This window comes from Theropithecus gelada, chromosome 16, assembly GCF_003255815.1.
Source record: "Theropithecus gelada isolate Dixy chromosome 16, Tgel_1.0, whole genome shotgun sequence".
NCBI classification, from domain to species: Eukaryota; Metazoa; Chordata; class Mammalia; order Primates; family Cercopithecidae; genus Theropithecus; species Theropithecus gelada.
This window is the reverse complement of record NC_037684.1, coordinates 46,661,898-46,675,663: the sequence shown is the minus strand read 5'-3', so window position 1 is coordinate 46,675,663 and position 13,766 is coordinate 46,661,898. Positions and strand designations below refer to the sequence as shown.

Here is a 13,766-nt window from a genome sequence, read left to right as displayed (position 1 = left end):
GCCAATTTTTGTATTTTTAGTAGAGACAGGGTTTCATCATGTTGGCCAGGCTGGTCTTGAACTCCTGACCTCAAGTGATCCGCCCGCCTCGGCCTCCCAAAGTGCTGGAATTTACAGGCATGAGCCACCACGCCCAGCCTGGAGCATGATTTTAAGAGACAAAATTTATAAGGCTGTTTAAAATGGTAAATCATGTTAGAGCGTTTTTCCTTGGCTCTGTGAAGAGATGAGTAGTTACTCCATCTCACACCTGAAGCGTGGACTTGTCCGCTATTTGTTCTGAAGACCACATACATGATTGGAACTGGCTGTGCAAATGAACTTACAGCAATTTTACATATATGAGCGAAAAATGTATCCTCACAAGACAAGCTGACATCAGTATTGCACCCTGGAGCTGTGAGGGGTGCTTCCTGATCATGCTGAGTTTGTTTAGATCTAAATCTCAGAAAATAATCAATCAGCTATCGGTTTAACTCAACAATGCTCTTAAACTATTCTGAACATTAAGAAGAGATTCTTGAAGGACTTGATGAAACATCTTCACTTATTTTCCCAACCCAGATGGCGGCATTGAGCAGATAAGGAAGCCTTTCCTTCCATTACTCTGTAGACATTTACAAGTAATTCCAGAATGTGGAGACTTTCCAATGGCTTCTTGAAAGTTACCCACACTACTTTATTTGTGGATTCTCAGTACCTAATTCAAAGAAGTCAGCGGGGAGGTTTTTTTTTGTTTCCTACTATATGTGAGTTACAATTCTTAGTACTTAACAATGTCAACCAAAAAAGCCGTCTTCTTATTAATACAGGATCTCACCTTTGCCTTAAACTTGGCAATACAAGGCAGATCTCCTTTTAGGACTGATGGATCATTAAATAGTTCTATTCTCTTTAAGGAACTTATTTTCAGGGATATAAAATATTTACTGTGACTAAGTTAAACTTTTTCATTATGTTTTAGCATTCTGATTATGACAAGTGATACTACTTCATTTATAGCAGTGATACAAATGTTCCTGATAACCTTGAGGGGTGACAAGCTATCCCTTTATGCTACCACTACACTTAGGTGTTATGGGGCAATTCAGTGGGCAACACAGGGCATGAAGGCACTAGAGACAAGTCACAACAGGCTTCTCCTACTTAAATGTGCTTCCTAATCCAAACATGTTTTAGAGCGGCAATCTCCAGTCGTCTTCGCCACACCAACACACGGAGGTACTGTTCTCTTCCAGGGCAGGGGTCGGCACAATTTTTCTGTAAAGGCCAGAGAGTAAATATTTTCAGCTTTTCAGGGCATATGGTTTCTGTCGCAACTACTCGACTTTGCTGTTGTCACGTGAAACAGCCATGGACAGCACCCAACCAAATGAGCAGGGCTTGTTTTGACTACGTACAAAAACAAGGCAGTGGGCGGCTTTGGTCTCTGGGTCACGGTGGTCTGCTGCCCCTGCTCGAGGGAACTGGGGGACTGGGAAAGAGGATATTATTGAAGGTCATTCTCATCTACCTTCTCACCTCAAGAGTTCCTGGTCTTGAGTAAGCACGCGGAGGGGAGGTGTGGAGAGAATCATTAAGCATCTCTCCTAAAAGCACTCACAGAGAATGGGCACAAAGCTTTCGGCAGGGAAGATTGTTCTGGGCTCCAATGAAGTTCTTAGTAATATTAAACTAAAATAACTGAATGTAGAACTCTTTCCCTCAACCACAACTTTTTTCCTTACAGAGAATTCTAGGATACAGGGATATATTGCCGAATACCTTAACTATGAGAATTTGTTGCATAATTAAATTACTCCCATTAGGGATGGAAAAGAGCAGGGGACTGGGAATAGAAAAGGTAGGTAAAAAGTAGCCCCAGCATTCCAGCTTTGAGAAGAGAGAGAAACAACGTACAAGTCAACATATGCTAGCTGTGGCTTTCCTGTAGGTTTTTTGGGATTTTTGAGACACTTCCATCACCCAGGCTGGAATGCAATGGCATAATCTCAGCTGATTGCAGCCTCTGCCTCTGGGGCTCAAGGGATTCTCTCGCCTCAGCCTCCTGAGCAGCTGGGACTACAGGCATGTGCCACTGAACTTGGCGACTTTTTACGTTTTTCTGTAGAGATGGGTTTCACCACGTTGCACAGGCTGATCCTGAACTCTTGACCTCATGATCCACCCGCCTTGGCCTCCCAAAGTGCTGGGATTACAAGCGTGAGCCACTGTACCCGGCATTCCTGTAGTTTTAAAAGAGCTGGGACATAAGAGGAACTGACCTCATGTATTTTGGGATGAGGATACCACAAGCAAAGCTGAGGCAGAGGGGTGTATGCGTGTGATATACAACTAACCCTCTATGTTAGAAAGGAGGTTGGGGAAACACTTATCCATTGATGCTGCCTAAATTTCCTCAAAGCTTTTTCTACCTGTAAGTATCCAAGTTTCTATGGGCCAAAGCGGAAGTCAAAAAATCAGACACTGAATAGTTTGATGAGATGAAGAAACACAGAAAATCCACCAGCCAAAAACAATCCTAACAAATTGAGAGGAATTTCGCAGTAATACACAGAAACTCTTGAGAAAGGGATAGGGGTGGGATTCTGAAAAGTTTCCAGGAAGAGATGATAAGTTAGCCACCTGGTCACTATTATACTCAATTAAGATGTATAAAATGTGATTTAACATTATAGTTAGTGTGCTATTTTAAAAATCATCTTAAAAATATTTGTAAGGTTTTTTGCGGAGGCTTACCTGCAACTCGAATGCCCATCCTTAGCTCCTGTGTTTCTCGCACCTATCAAGATCTGGTCAAGTGCCCCAGGGACCCTAAGGGGAAGGGCCTGATGTGGGCTTATTTTCTGCCAATTCAGATACTCTCCTGTATCAACATATAGGTAGTAGTCTGGTATCTCATATAGATGAATGGTAATGAGATACTAGGTTTTTACTGAGAAATAACTTTTTAATTTTAATGATGAACTTTGTCATCTTCACATCTCCTTGAATTATAACTTTATGATTAAACAAAACTAGTTTTTCTCTAATTCTCAGTTGCTCTTGACAGCAAGCCAAGAACATCCAGACAGAACCAGATCTGTCTACGTTAATAATACATTTACTTCCTGTATCATTATTTTAGATTCCAATAATTTTATTCTTTATTTTTTTTTTTACTCCCTCTCCCTGTCCCACATATTACACATTTTTAAATTGTTAAGTATGTATTGCAGTCGTCTCCACCGTACGCTCTTTGCTGTTCCAGAACTTTAAGTGATGTCCAGGTCAACACCACTTACGCCAGCGCTGCAGCTCTTTGGATAAACAGAGACAAATGTAAGGATCCAAGAGGCCACTTCCAATGACTGTTGCTATCTCTTGCCTCTACAGATCATTCTGTTATATTTTTGTTTTATAAGTTTAGAAATAGAGTATTAAGCACAATGAGTTTGTTTCACTTTCTTCAGTCTCTGTTCATTAATGTTAGTTATCAAACAATCCCTTTCAGACTGGTAAAACTTTAAGAAAAAGCCCTTTTCTCTGTGGGAGAAATGACTCTTGGTTTTGGGCCTCTCCATTTATGCAGGACGATCAGAAAGGCACTCCTTTCCCTCACGCATGGCCAGGTGTCTGACACAAGAGATGGCGGCGAGGCCATTCCAGCCAGCATGCAGGAGTGTGCTGCTGCCCTGTTCCTGCTGTTGGACCTACCCGCTACTCGCTAGGCACTGATTTCATCAAACACATCCCAATTAGCATCCAATTGTGATTTTTTTAAAAAAGAAGTCTAGTGTGTGAATTATGTTGGCCTTCAGAGTTCATCGTTATCTTGTACTTTTATACCTGAGGTTTTCATCTGAAAGTGGGCTTTTTTTTTATTGTACAAAAATACTGGTGGTTTTGTTTTGTTTTGTTTTTTGAGATGTAGTTTCGCTGGTCGCCCAGGCTGGAGTGCAATGGCGTAATCTCGGCTCACTGCAACCTCTGCCTCCTGGGTTCTAGCAATTCTCCTGCCTCAGCCTCCCAAGTAGCTGGGACTACAGGCGCCCGCCATCAGGCCCAGCTCATTTTTGTATTTTTAGTAGAGACAGGGTTTCACCATGTTGGGCAAGCTGGTCGTGAACTCATGACCCCAGGTGATCTGCTGGCCTCGGCCTCCCAAAGTGCTGGGATTACAGGCATGAGCCACTGCACCCGGCCCAAAAATACTGGTTTTTGATTGTACAAAACCAGCACAAAAATTTAATTATACAAACATACTGATATTTTTGATACCCATCATGTCTTTTTAACTATAAGGATATATTTTTATAATACAATACTTTGAAAATGAAGAAAGATATCTTGAATTAAGAGAAATGAAAGTAAAGTATTTTCCTTGTGGGTAAGACTTAGTGCAAGCTGAAACTTGGAGAATGGCACTTTGGTTTTTAAGTGTTCAAACTAGATTAACTGAGATAGCAATAAGACTTAGACACATTGGTAAGTGACAGTTGTATTCTATTCCTCCTCCTTTCTTTTGTGGTATAAAAGTGTTTGGTTTCAATGCCAAAACGGTGCTCTTAGGCACCGAGGAAAAGCACCTTCCACTGGAGCAAGGAAACAGTTCTTAGGTATCTGACCTTTTGGCAGGGAAGGAAAAAAAGCTAGAAAGGCTGAGTGCAGTGGCTCATGTCTGTAATCCCAGCACTTTGGGAGGCCAAGAAAAGTGGATCACCAGGGGTTAGGAGTTCAAGACCAGCCTGGCCAATATGGTGAAAACCCTGTTTCTACTAAAAATACGAAAAGTTAGCCAGGCATGGTGACATACACCTGTAGTTCCAGCTACTTGGGAGGCGGAGGTTGCAGTGAGCCAAGATTGTGCCACTGCACTCTAGCCTGGGTGACAGAGCAAGACTCCGTCTCAAAAAAAAAAAAAAAAAAAAAAAAACAACAACATGAAATGGAGGGCAAGGACAATTATGTGAATTCTAGTCAAATCTTATACAGGCCATTACAACCAAGCCTCTAATAAAACCCCAGAGCCCGTCAGGCGCAGTGGCTCACGCCTGTAATCTCAGCACTTTGGGAGGCCGAGGTGGGCAGATCACCTGAGGTCAGGAGTTTGAGACCAGCCTGACCAACATGGAGAAACCCCATCTCTACTAAAAATACAAAATTAGCCGGGTATGGTGGCCCATGCCTGCAATTCCAGCTACTCGAGAGGCTGAGGCAGGAGAATCACTTGAACCCAGGAGGCGGAGGTTGCGGTGAGCCGAGATCATGCCATTTTACTCCAGCCTGGGCAACAAGAGCGAAACTGCATCTCAAAAATAAAAAAATAAAAAACCCCAGAAACCTCAGGCAATAGCTCATTCAGCAGGGCATGTCAGATACTGTAAAGCTGTTAAAATAAAAAAAAAAAAAAGCAATTCAGAGAATCCCTTCGAGGTCCACATAACGGAATGGGACCTGTTATTTAGGCTAGAAATATAGAAAGGCTTACTCAGACGTCTGAAACTCCAGCTACAACACAGGACGAAGTACCCTGTGAAGAGCATCGTGATGCCACCGACTCCACTCTTCCTTATGGTGGTGTTGCACCTGATCCAGCCTGTTCAAAAGGAAATACGGCTTGTTACAGTGACTGAAACTAGGGCCAGTATCCGCGGGTCATTCAAGTTTTCCCAGTTAGCTTGAGTGATGGAACTGTAATTCAGAGATCTACACGCACATATTTTAAACACATAAAGGCTAACTAACATCAAATACCCTTAACTTGACTAGATTCAAATTTTGTTACTCTTGTTTTGGGTGCTTGGTTAAAATCTTTAGTGGGAGGAGGCTAATACAACTGGTTAACTTGAGGTTTAGAGTCTTGCTGGCTTTGGGAGGAGGCAAAATCAATATGGCCCAGGGAAAGTTGGGGGTAGGTATTAAAAAATACAAGCTGTTGAATAAATGGTAGTTATTAGCTTTGGTGCTTTCAATTATGTCAAACTCCAAAATGAAAACAGACAAGTGGAAAACTAGGAAGACAACAGACATTTTAACATTTTTTTTCCTCTCCTCTTTAGCCTTGCTATAACAGCCTAAGAGAAACTTTTCCAAATGCCTGGAACCAGCAATAGAACGCAACAGTCAAACTCCAGCCTCACCTTTTTGTACAGCTCCCAAGAGCCTCATTAGAGAGAAGTTGGAGGTTGTAAGTCCGGTAGGGGTTTCCAAACTCCTTATATGTGTTGAGCTCTTTCCAACAAAGAAACTATGGTTCCAAACAGAAGTCACTGTCATTGTTTACCGAAACGTACCCCCTTCCCCAACATCCAGTGCCGAAGGATCCAGGGCTAAAACCTCAGGAAAAGCATATTCTAAACAGGTGAATTAAACATTTCTGCATTGAACTGCAGCTACATGTTGAAAGTCAAATCAATTACAGGTTGAAAAAACGTTTTTCTTTTTTTTTTCTTTTTCTTTTTCTTTTTTTTTTGAGACGGAGTCTTGCTCTGTCGCCCAGGCTGGAGTGCAGTGGCCGGATCTCAGCTCACTGCAAGCTCCGCCTCCCGGGTTTACGCCATTCTCCTGCGTCAGCCTCCCGAGTAGCTGGGACTACAGGCGCCCGCCACTTCGCCCGGCTACTTTTTTGTATGTTTTAGTAGAGACGGGGTTTCACCGGGTTAGCCAGGATGGTCTCGATCTCCTGACCTTGTGATCCGCCCGTCTTGGCCTCCCAAAGTGCTGAGATTACAGGCTTGAGCCACCGCGCCCGGCCGAAAAAACGTTTTTCAAAAGGCCAAGGGACCCCTGCAAATCAGGACCTCTACTTGGTTTTGGTCTGCTGAGTACCCTGGCCAGGTGATTGATGGGCATGTGCTTCATGAAGTGAGTCTTACAACATCTTTTTGTTTGTTTTTGAGACAGAGTCTGGCTCTGTCACCCAGGTTGGAGTGCAGTGGCATGATCTCGGCTCACTGCAACCTCCACCTCCTGAGTTCAAGTGATTCTCCTGCCTCAGCCTCCTGAGCACTGGGATTACAGGCACACACCATCACGCCAGGCTAATTTTTGTTATTTTTAGTAGACATGGGGTTTTGCCATGTTGGCCAGGCTGGTCTTGAACTCCCGACCTTATGTGATCTGCCTGCCCCAGCCTCCCAAAGTGCTGGGATTATAGGCATGAACCACTACACCTGGCCTCTTTTACATCTTCTATCATCTGCTAAACATATCGGCCAAAAGCATGACTTTCTCCTATTATGACTGTGACTTGTCCACAGTCAACATGCCTGTTCTATTACCCTATTACTATTATTGGCCAGGAAACATTTCCTATTTATATTCAGTATGTGAATAACTTAAGCAGAACCAGAAAAGAGGGCTTATGCAGGCTGGGCGCAGTGGCTCACAACTGTAATCCCAGCATTTCGGGAAGCCGAGGCAGGCAGATCACGCGGTCACGAGATCGAGACCATTCTGGCTAACACAGTAAAACCCCATCTCTACTAAAAAATAGAAAAAATTAGCCGGGCATGGTGGTGGGTGCCTGTCGTCCCAGCTACTCAGGAGGCCGAGGCAGGAGAATGGTGTGAACCCGGGAGGCAGAGCTTGCAGTGAGCCGAGATCGCGCCACTGCATTCCAGCCTGGGCGACAGAGCAAGACTCCATCTCAAAAAAAAAAAAAAAGAGGGCTTATGCTCCTTAATCACATTTCTCCTGCACCTGGTTTTCTCCGTGTTTTATGACAGGTAATCTCTACTACTGATGGTTCTCTGGTCTTGGTTTGGTTCATCAGGATAAAGAATAAATTAAACACCGATAACAGGTTTAGCAGGTGTGGTAAAAGTTGTTGTGGATGTACAAATATCCAAATGATCATTAAAGAGCAATGAAAAGAATCATGCTGGCTTCCAAGAAATTGCACAGAAGATAATTCTCTTGCAAGGTGAAGGTTAGTCTCTTAAAAAAACCCCATTCATCTTGGAAAAAATTTGAGGAAAATGGTGCAAAGAGCCAACTTCCTGAAGATTGCAACCATGCAGCAGTGTCAGAACCATGTGGTTCCCTGGCCTTGCCCTGCTTTCTCCAGTCAGGTGAGCCTACTGGCCTGACCTGCAGTTAATTCAGTAACTGTTAGCTCACTGGCCCTGCCTTTAAGTATCAAAGGAATGAGCTGGCTTCCTGAGAAGGGCACATGACCTATCAAAGGTCTTGCCTGAGCGAGAAAAGGTATAGCCCATTCTCTTATGCAAAGATTTCAATAAAACTCCAGTCACTGGAGACAGCCATTGCCTGGTGAAATTACAAAGCTTTTTGAGGAGCCAATGGCACCACCTTTTAATCCCTATAGATGAATGTGGCCTTGAAATCCTTGGCTAGTGGAGGGATCAGGGCTTGACCTGATCCTAGGGTCTCTCTCTTCTGGTATCTTCTGTTCGTTTGGTGGTAATCAAAGTCTGAACATTGATCCTGGATCCAACTTCAATAGTTTTTCAATTTATAATGGAAGTAGAGGCCCTATGATGATTACAGCTTATTTACCGTCTGATACAGAAGTACTAAATTAAGCACAGCATTTATTAGCTACAGACTATAAGCAATAAAAAGGATTAAAATAGTTTCTCACCACTGTTTGGAAGGAACTTGTTACTGAAGAAAAAATTCTATTTTCCCTTCTATATCCTATGTCATAACCTGGGTAATTTAATGTTTCAAGTTACTATACCTTATTACTGTGTTCTTGGGACCTAACAGTGAAATGTATTAATAACATATCAAACAAGGTATTGACTTCTCTCTGTGGTCTTTAAACTCTACTTGAGGTTTACTGTTTGGGATAGTTAGTAATTAATACTTCCAGGTTCACCTGACTCTTCTACCTGTGGTCTTTAAGCTCTACTTCAGGTTCACTGTTTGGGATAGTTAGTAGAGTCAGATGAACCTGGATTTGAATCCTGATTCTGTCACTTACTGCATGAACATGGGCAAGTCACTTAAGATGTCTGAAGCTCAGGTCAGGCGCGGTAGCTCACGCCTGCAATCCCAGCACTTTGGGAGGCCGAGGCGGGCGGATTACCTGAGGTCAGGCGTTCAAGACTAGGCTGGCCAACATGGCGAAACCCCGTCTCTACTAAAAAGTACAAAAAAGAAAAAATTAGCTGGGCGCGGTGGCAGGCGCCTGTAATCCCAGCTATTGGGGAGGCTGAGGCAGGAGAATCGCTTGAACCTGGGAGGCGGAGGTTACAGTGAGCCATGATCGCACCATTGCACTCCAGCCTGGGAGACAGAGCAAGACTCTGTCTCAAAAAAAAAAAAAAAAAAAAGATGTCTGATGCTCAGATTCCTTATGAGGAATAAGAGGGTGCGACAGTGGTGTCACCTCCGAGCTGTTAAGAGAGTTAAATGAGATAATGTATCTAGCATAATGATAGTCATAGTCATCACAGATAAGCGTTAGGTCCCTCCCTTTTTTTCCTCTAAAATGAAAAGTGTGTATCAGGGACATTCCTAAGCCCTATAAAATATAGTACAGAAAATACATAAGTCCTTTAGCTTGCTAGAGAGATTTATCATGGGGGGAGTGTGTGCATTTGCAATTGAAAAACACACAGAAGGCCGGGCATAGTGGTTCACGCCTGTAATCCCAGCACTTTGGGAGGCTGAGGTGGGCAGATCACCTGAGGTCACAAGTTCGAGACCAGCCCGACCAACATGGAGAAACCCCACCTCTACTAAAAATACAAAATTAGCCGGGTGTGGTGGCACATACCTGTAGTCCCAGCTACTTGGGAGGCTGAGGCAGGAGAATCGCTTGAACCCAGGAGGCAGAGGTAAGCCGAGATTGCGCCATTGCACTCCAGCCTGGGCAACAAAAGCGAAACTCCGTCTCAAAAAACAAACCAAAATACAAAAACCCCCACACAGAAAAGAATGGCACTGTAACAAACGTGGTTTTAGTTATGGTGTATTTTCTACAACATGATTTAGTGGAAAGGATTAAACTAGGCCTCAGGAAACTAGGTGCTTCTTGCAGCTCTACTATTTATTGGCAACACAAAGTTGGACAGATTACTTATTCTCTCTGTATCCGTTTCATCATCTACAAAATAGGGATAAATTCACTCTGCCCACCTCTCAGAGTTGTGTGGCCAGAATAAAAATACAGATAGAGGCACTGTGAAAACCACAAAGCAACACAAATGTTAATATAATTTAATGTGTTTATTACGGAGAAGGGGCTTGACTTTGTGACTACAACTTTGTACAAAAAAGTGTAGACGTTAGGCCTGTTTATAGAAGGTAGTTAAAGAAAATGTAGCTTTGGGCTAGCAATGTTCTGTTCTTAGTACACATCCATTTCGAGACCAGGCAAATAGAGGTTTAGTGAATATGACATCATTTGCAAAATCTACCAGAGGAGAAAACAATTTCCCTTTAGGAACAGATAATATCAGTTTTTCTCTTGCAAACCTATTCTGAGTTGTTACAGGTCTCCTGTCAAAATAAGCATGAAAGCACCAATGACCACTACACAAGAGAGGTATGCTACTTTACAATAACCCTGCCCCTAGAAAAACTTAAGAAATGTTATGTATTTTAACTAGAGAGGTGGTCTAATAACTAAATATGAGATTCAACAGAGAAAAGCAAAGATATTTCAAATGACTGTCAGGAACTTCCTGGCTCCTTGGGCCTTGGTCTTCCCTCCTGTTAACCTATTCCAGCCATCAGCAAGGAGCCTCTAGGAAGCTTCTGAAGAGTTTGATTCATAATCAAGGTGAGTTTCAATGTTCAGTCTTTCGCCCCAAGTCCTTCTTACCTCATCTCTCCTGTTTCCAGGCTCAATCACTGGTTTTACTCTTGGGTCCTAGCCTTTATGGCCTACATTTTTTTTGTTTTTGGCCACATCCTCTATTTCTGGTCCTTGATCGTCACTGTTCATTTCCTGAGCCTCCACTTCCACTTATCTGCCTTGCTTGCCCTTCTTACCTGGCTAGTTTTACCTGTGTCCTACCACCTGCATCCTACTTTGCTACTCTAAATTCCTAGATGTTGCATTTGCCTGAAACCTAGAACCCATTTCTTGTCCTGTAAACTTAGAACCTATTTCTTGTACAACCTGGTCCTGACTGGATTCTCAACACAGTGCTTATTCTATCTAGTTGAATTTTGAAGTCTTTATGTTTTTCTCGAGTCTGTTTACTCATCCAGTTTCTACCGGACGTGCCTCTTCTCGATGCAGAAACTCAACTGCTTTCATTATAGCCAACCTGCCCTAGTGTAATCTTCAACTCTTAGGGGAGAGGAAAAGAGAGGGATAAACCACCACTACTGACCCTGAAGCAAGAAGTAATGTTTTCAGGACAATTTTTTTTTTTTTTTTTAGAGACAGGGTCTCACTCCCGTCGCCCAGGCTGCAGTGAGGTGGCCCATACCCGGCTCATTGCAGCCCTGACTTCCAGGGCTCAGGTGATCCTCCCACTTTAGCCTCTCAAATAGCTGGGACTACAGGTGCGCCACCACACCCAGCAAATTTTTTGTATTCTTAGTAGAGATGGGGTTTTCCCATGTTGCCCAGGCTGGTCTCGACTCCTGAAATCAAGTGATCCACCTGCCTTGGCCTCTGCCTCCCAAAGTGCTTAGATTACAGGTGTGAACCACTGCACCCAGCCTCTTTCAGGACAACTTTATGTGCAGTCTACTGGCATGCCTAGGTGAAAATAAACTGAATGACTGAAAATGTTGGTATCTTGACCCTTATACATTCAAAAGGCAGAGAAAGCATTTTGGATGGGACAGATGGCAATTGAAAATAAGCTTGCTTACCTCGTGAGAGTCTTTCCCCCTGGGGAGTCGTAAGTTGTGGCTTCTGGGCTACTGCATTCCAACGCTGAGGCTTCCCTGGCAACACCCCTAGTCCAAGGTAACCAGGATAGAGCTCTGGAAACCACTCCAGTCCCACACAGCTGAGAAGGGTCTTCCTGCCAGCAGCTGCGGCATGATTGGTGAAGGGGCTCTGAGGAGTGTGATGCTGGGCTGAACATAAAGGACTCTGGCACGTAGTGTGTGATGCTTGGAACTGACTATCAGATTTGGGCTCCAGAGACACCTGTCCCTCGGGACTCTCCGTTAATGCCTTTACATCAGGGACACGATTATGATTCCAGGCTTCTGCTTTCTTTTCTGGAAATTTTGTAGCTAGAGAAGCAAGACTTTGACTACTTGACTGCGATACAGAATGAAACTCATAAGTTGTCTCCCTTGGAATGAACAAACTTAAATGTGGTCCTTCTCCTTGAGACTTCTTTTCTGTGACTGAATCATTGGTGTTGAAGTTCTCACAGCTATGGCTCATGACAGTCCGTTCCTGCTTTTCTGTTGCAGACACACTTTTCTCTGCATTTCCTTTGCTCCCACACGTCTCTACTCCAAGAGTAAGTCCTTTCTCTTGTTTCTCCGTGACTTGGATTTTACCCAATGAGCTCATTTTAAGGCTTAAAATGAGTGATTCTGTGTTCTTTTCTGGAGTCTCAGTAACTGTAACATCAGTAGGGACTCCTGAGAGGTGATCCCTGCCTTTGGAATCTCTCTCATTGCTTAATAATGATATTCTTACCCTTTTAACCTCATCACTGACATTATTTGGAGAAATATGACAATCACCAGTAGGCACGTCTAGTAATTTTACTAGAAGTTCCTGTCTTTGGGGATCAATTTTGTCCAATTTCAGATCACCAGAGGTAGTTTGTACATCATTAGGTACAGTTGAGGAATATTTTCTATCTTGATTTGACAAAGAAGGTTCTATTGAGCCAACCAGTAAAGACGCTCCAGCTTCTGAAGGATTACGTTGACTTTCTCCGAATTTAGACAAATCTTTGGCAAGTTCTCTTTTAGGAGAGGTTTTCTCTGATGCATAAAACTGAGCCTTGGTTTCTTCTTGGAAAGTAGTCTTTGGCTTAGTATTTTTTAACATTTTGAAGGATGGTTGGATTGGATTCTTGATGTCTTTATCTGCCTTTGTAGTAGTTGCTCTTTCCAAACCAACAGCTGGTAGTGGAAAGGTCTTCACTGTCTGTTCTGGTTTGTCCATCATCAACTTAGAATTTCTTTCTTCATTTTCTGTCTCTAACTCTTTCCCTTTAGCTTTAATTAAATCTTTGATTGGCCCTTTCATTTTTTTAGCACGTGGGAGCGTAGCTGGCTTGGACTGATGAACTTTTTGATCAGTAGGTATGGTTGATCCTATCATCTTACAGTATGGCAAGTGGGATTTTAATCGTTTAAATGGCTTCTTACAATAAGGACACACTTCCATTCTGGGTGGATTATCACTCATCCTATTCCTGAAAAATGTAAATGTGAGATTATGAGACGCACATAGTTTGTAAACATCAATATTTTACTTATGTGTTGTATCTTTTAAATTCATTTGGAACAAGCTAGATGTTTGCTACTTAAGGTTACAGCAAGTCAACTAGTCATTACATGAGGATAAAAAATTGTTTAAAAACCCATAAACACGTTATTCAAGGACAGAATGGTAAAGAATAAAAAACTTAGGCCAGGAACCAAAGGTTATTTATTTATTTATTTTGGAGACAGAGTCTCGTTCTGTCACCCAGACTGGAGTGCAGTGGCACAATATCTGCTCACTGCAAACTCTGCCTCCCAGCATCAAGCAATTCTCTTATCTTAGCCTCCCAAGTAGTTGGGACTACAGGGGCATGCTACCACGCCTGGCTAATTTTTTGTATTTTAGTAAAGACGGGGTTTCACTGTGTCCGTGTTGCCCAGACTGGTCT

At 42.9% G+C, this 13,766-nt stretch overlaps 1 protein-coding gene across 3 annotated transcripts in view; it reads right to left on the bottom strand.

The window, feature by feature from the left end:
- Nucleotides 1–101: 101 nt before the first annotated feature.
- Nucleotides 102–13,766, bottom strand: part of C16H17orf80 (chromosome 16 C17orf80 homolog) — a 16,283-nt gene continuing 2,618 nt past the window's right edge. For 2 of the 3 annotated variants that reach the window (XM_025361918.1, XM_025361919.1), the window contains exons 3-5: nucleotides 11,788–13,307; nucleotides 5,471–5,578; nucleotides 102–1,260 (exon numbers count right to left, since the gene is read on the bottom strand). In XM_025361918.1, the coding sequence (XP_025217703.1) occupies nucleotides 1,160–1,260; nucleotides 5,471–5,578; nucleotides 11,788–13,300 (1,722 nt within the window). In that variant the 5' untranslated portion in view covers nucleotides 13,301–13,307 and the 3' untranslated portion in view covers nucleotides 102–1,159. Of the gene's footprint in view, nucleotides 1,261–2,734; nucleotides 3,300–5,470; nucleotides 5,579–11,787; nucleotides 13,308–13,766 lie in introns of those variants that run through there. The other variant, XM_025361920.1, reaches the window with a different exon arrangement.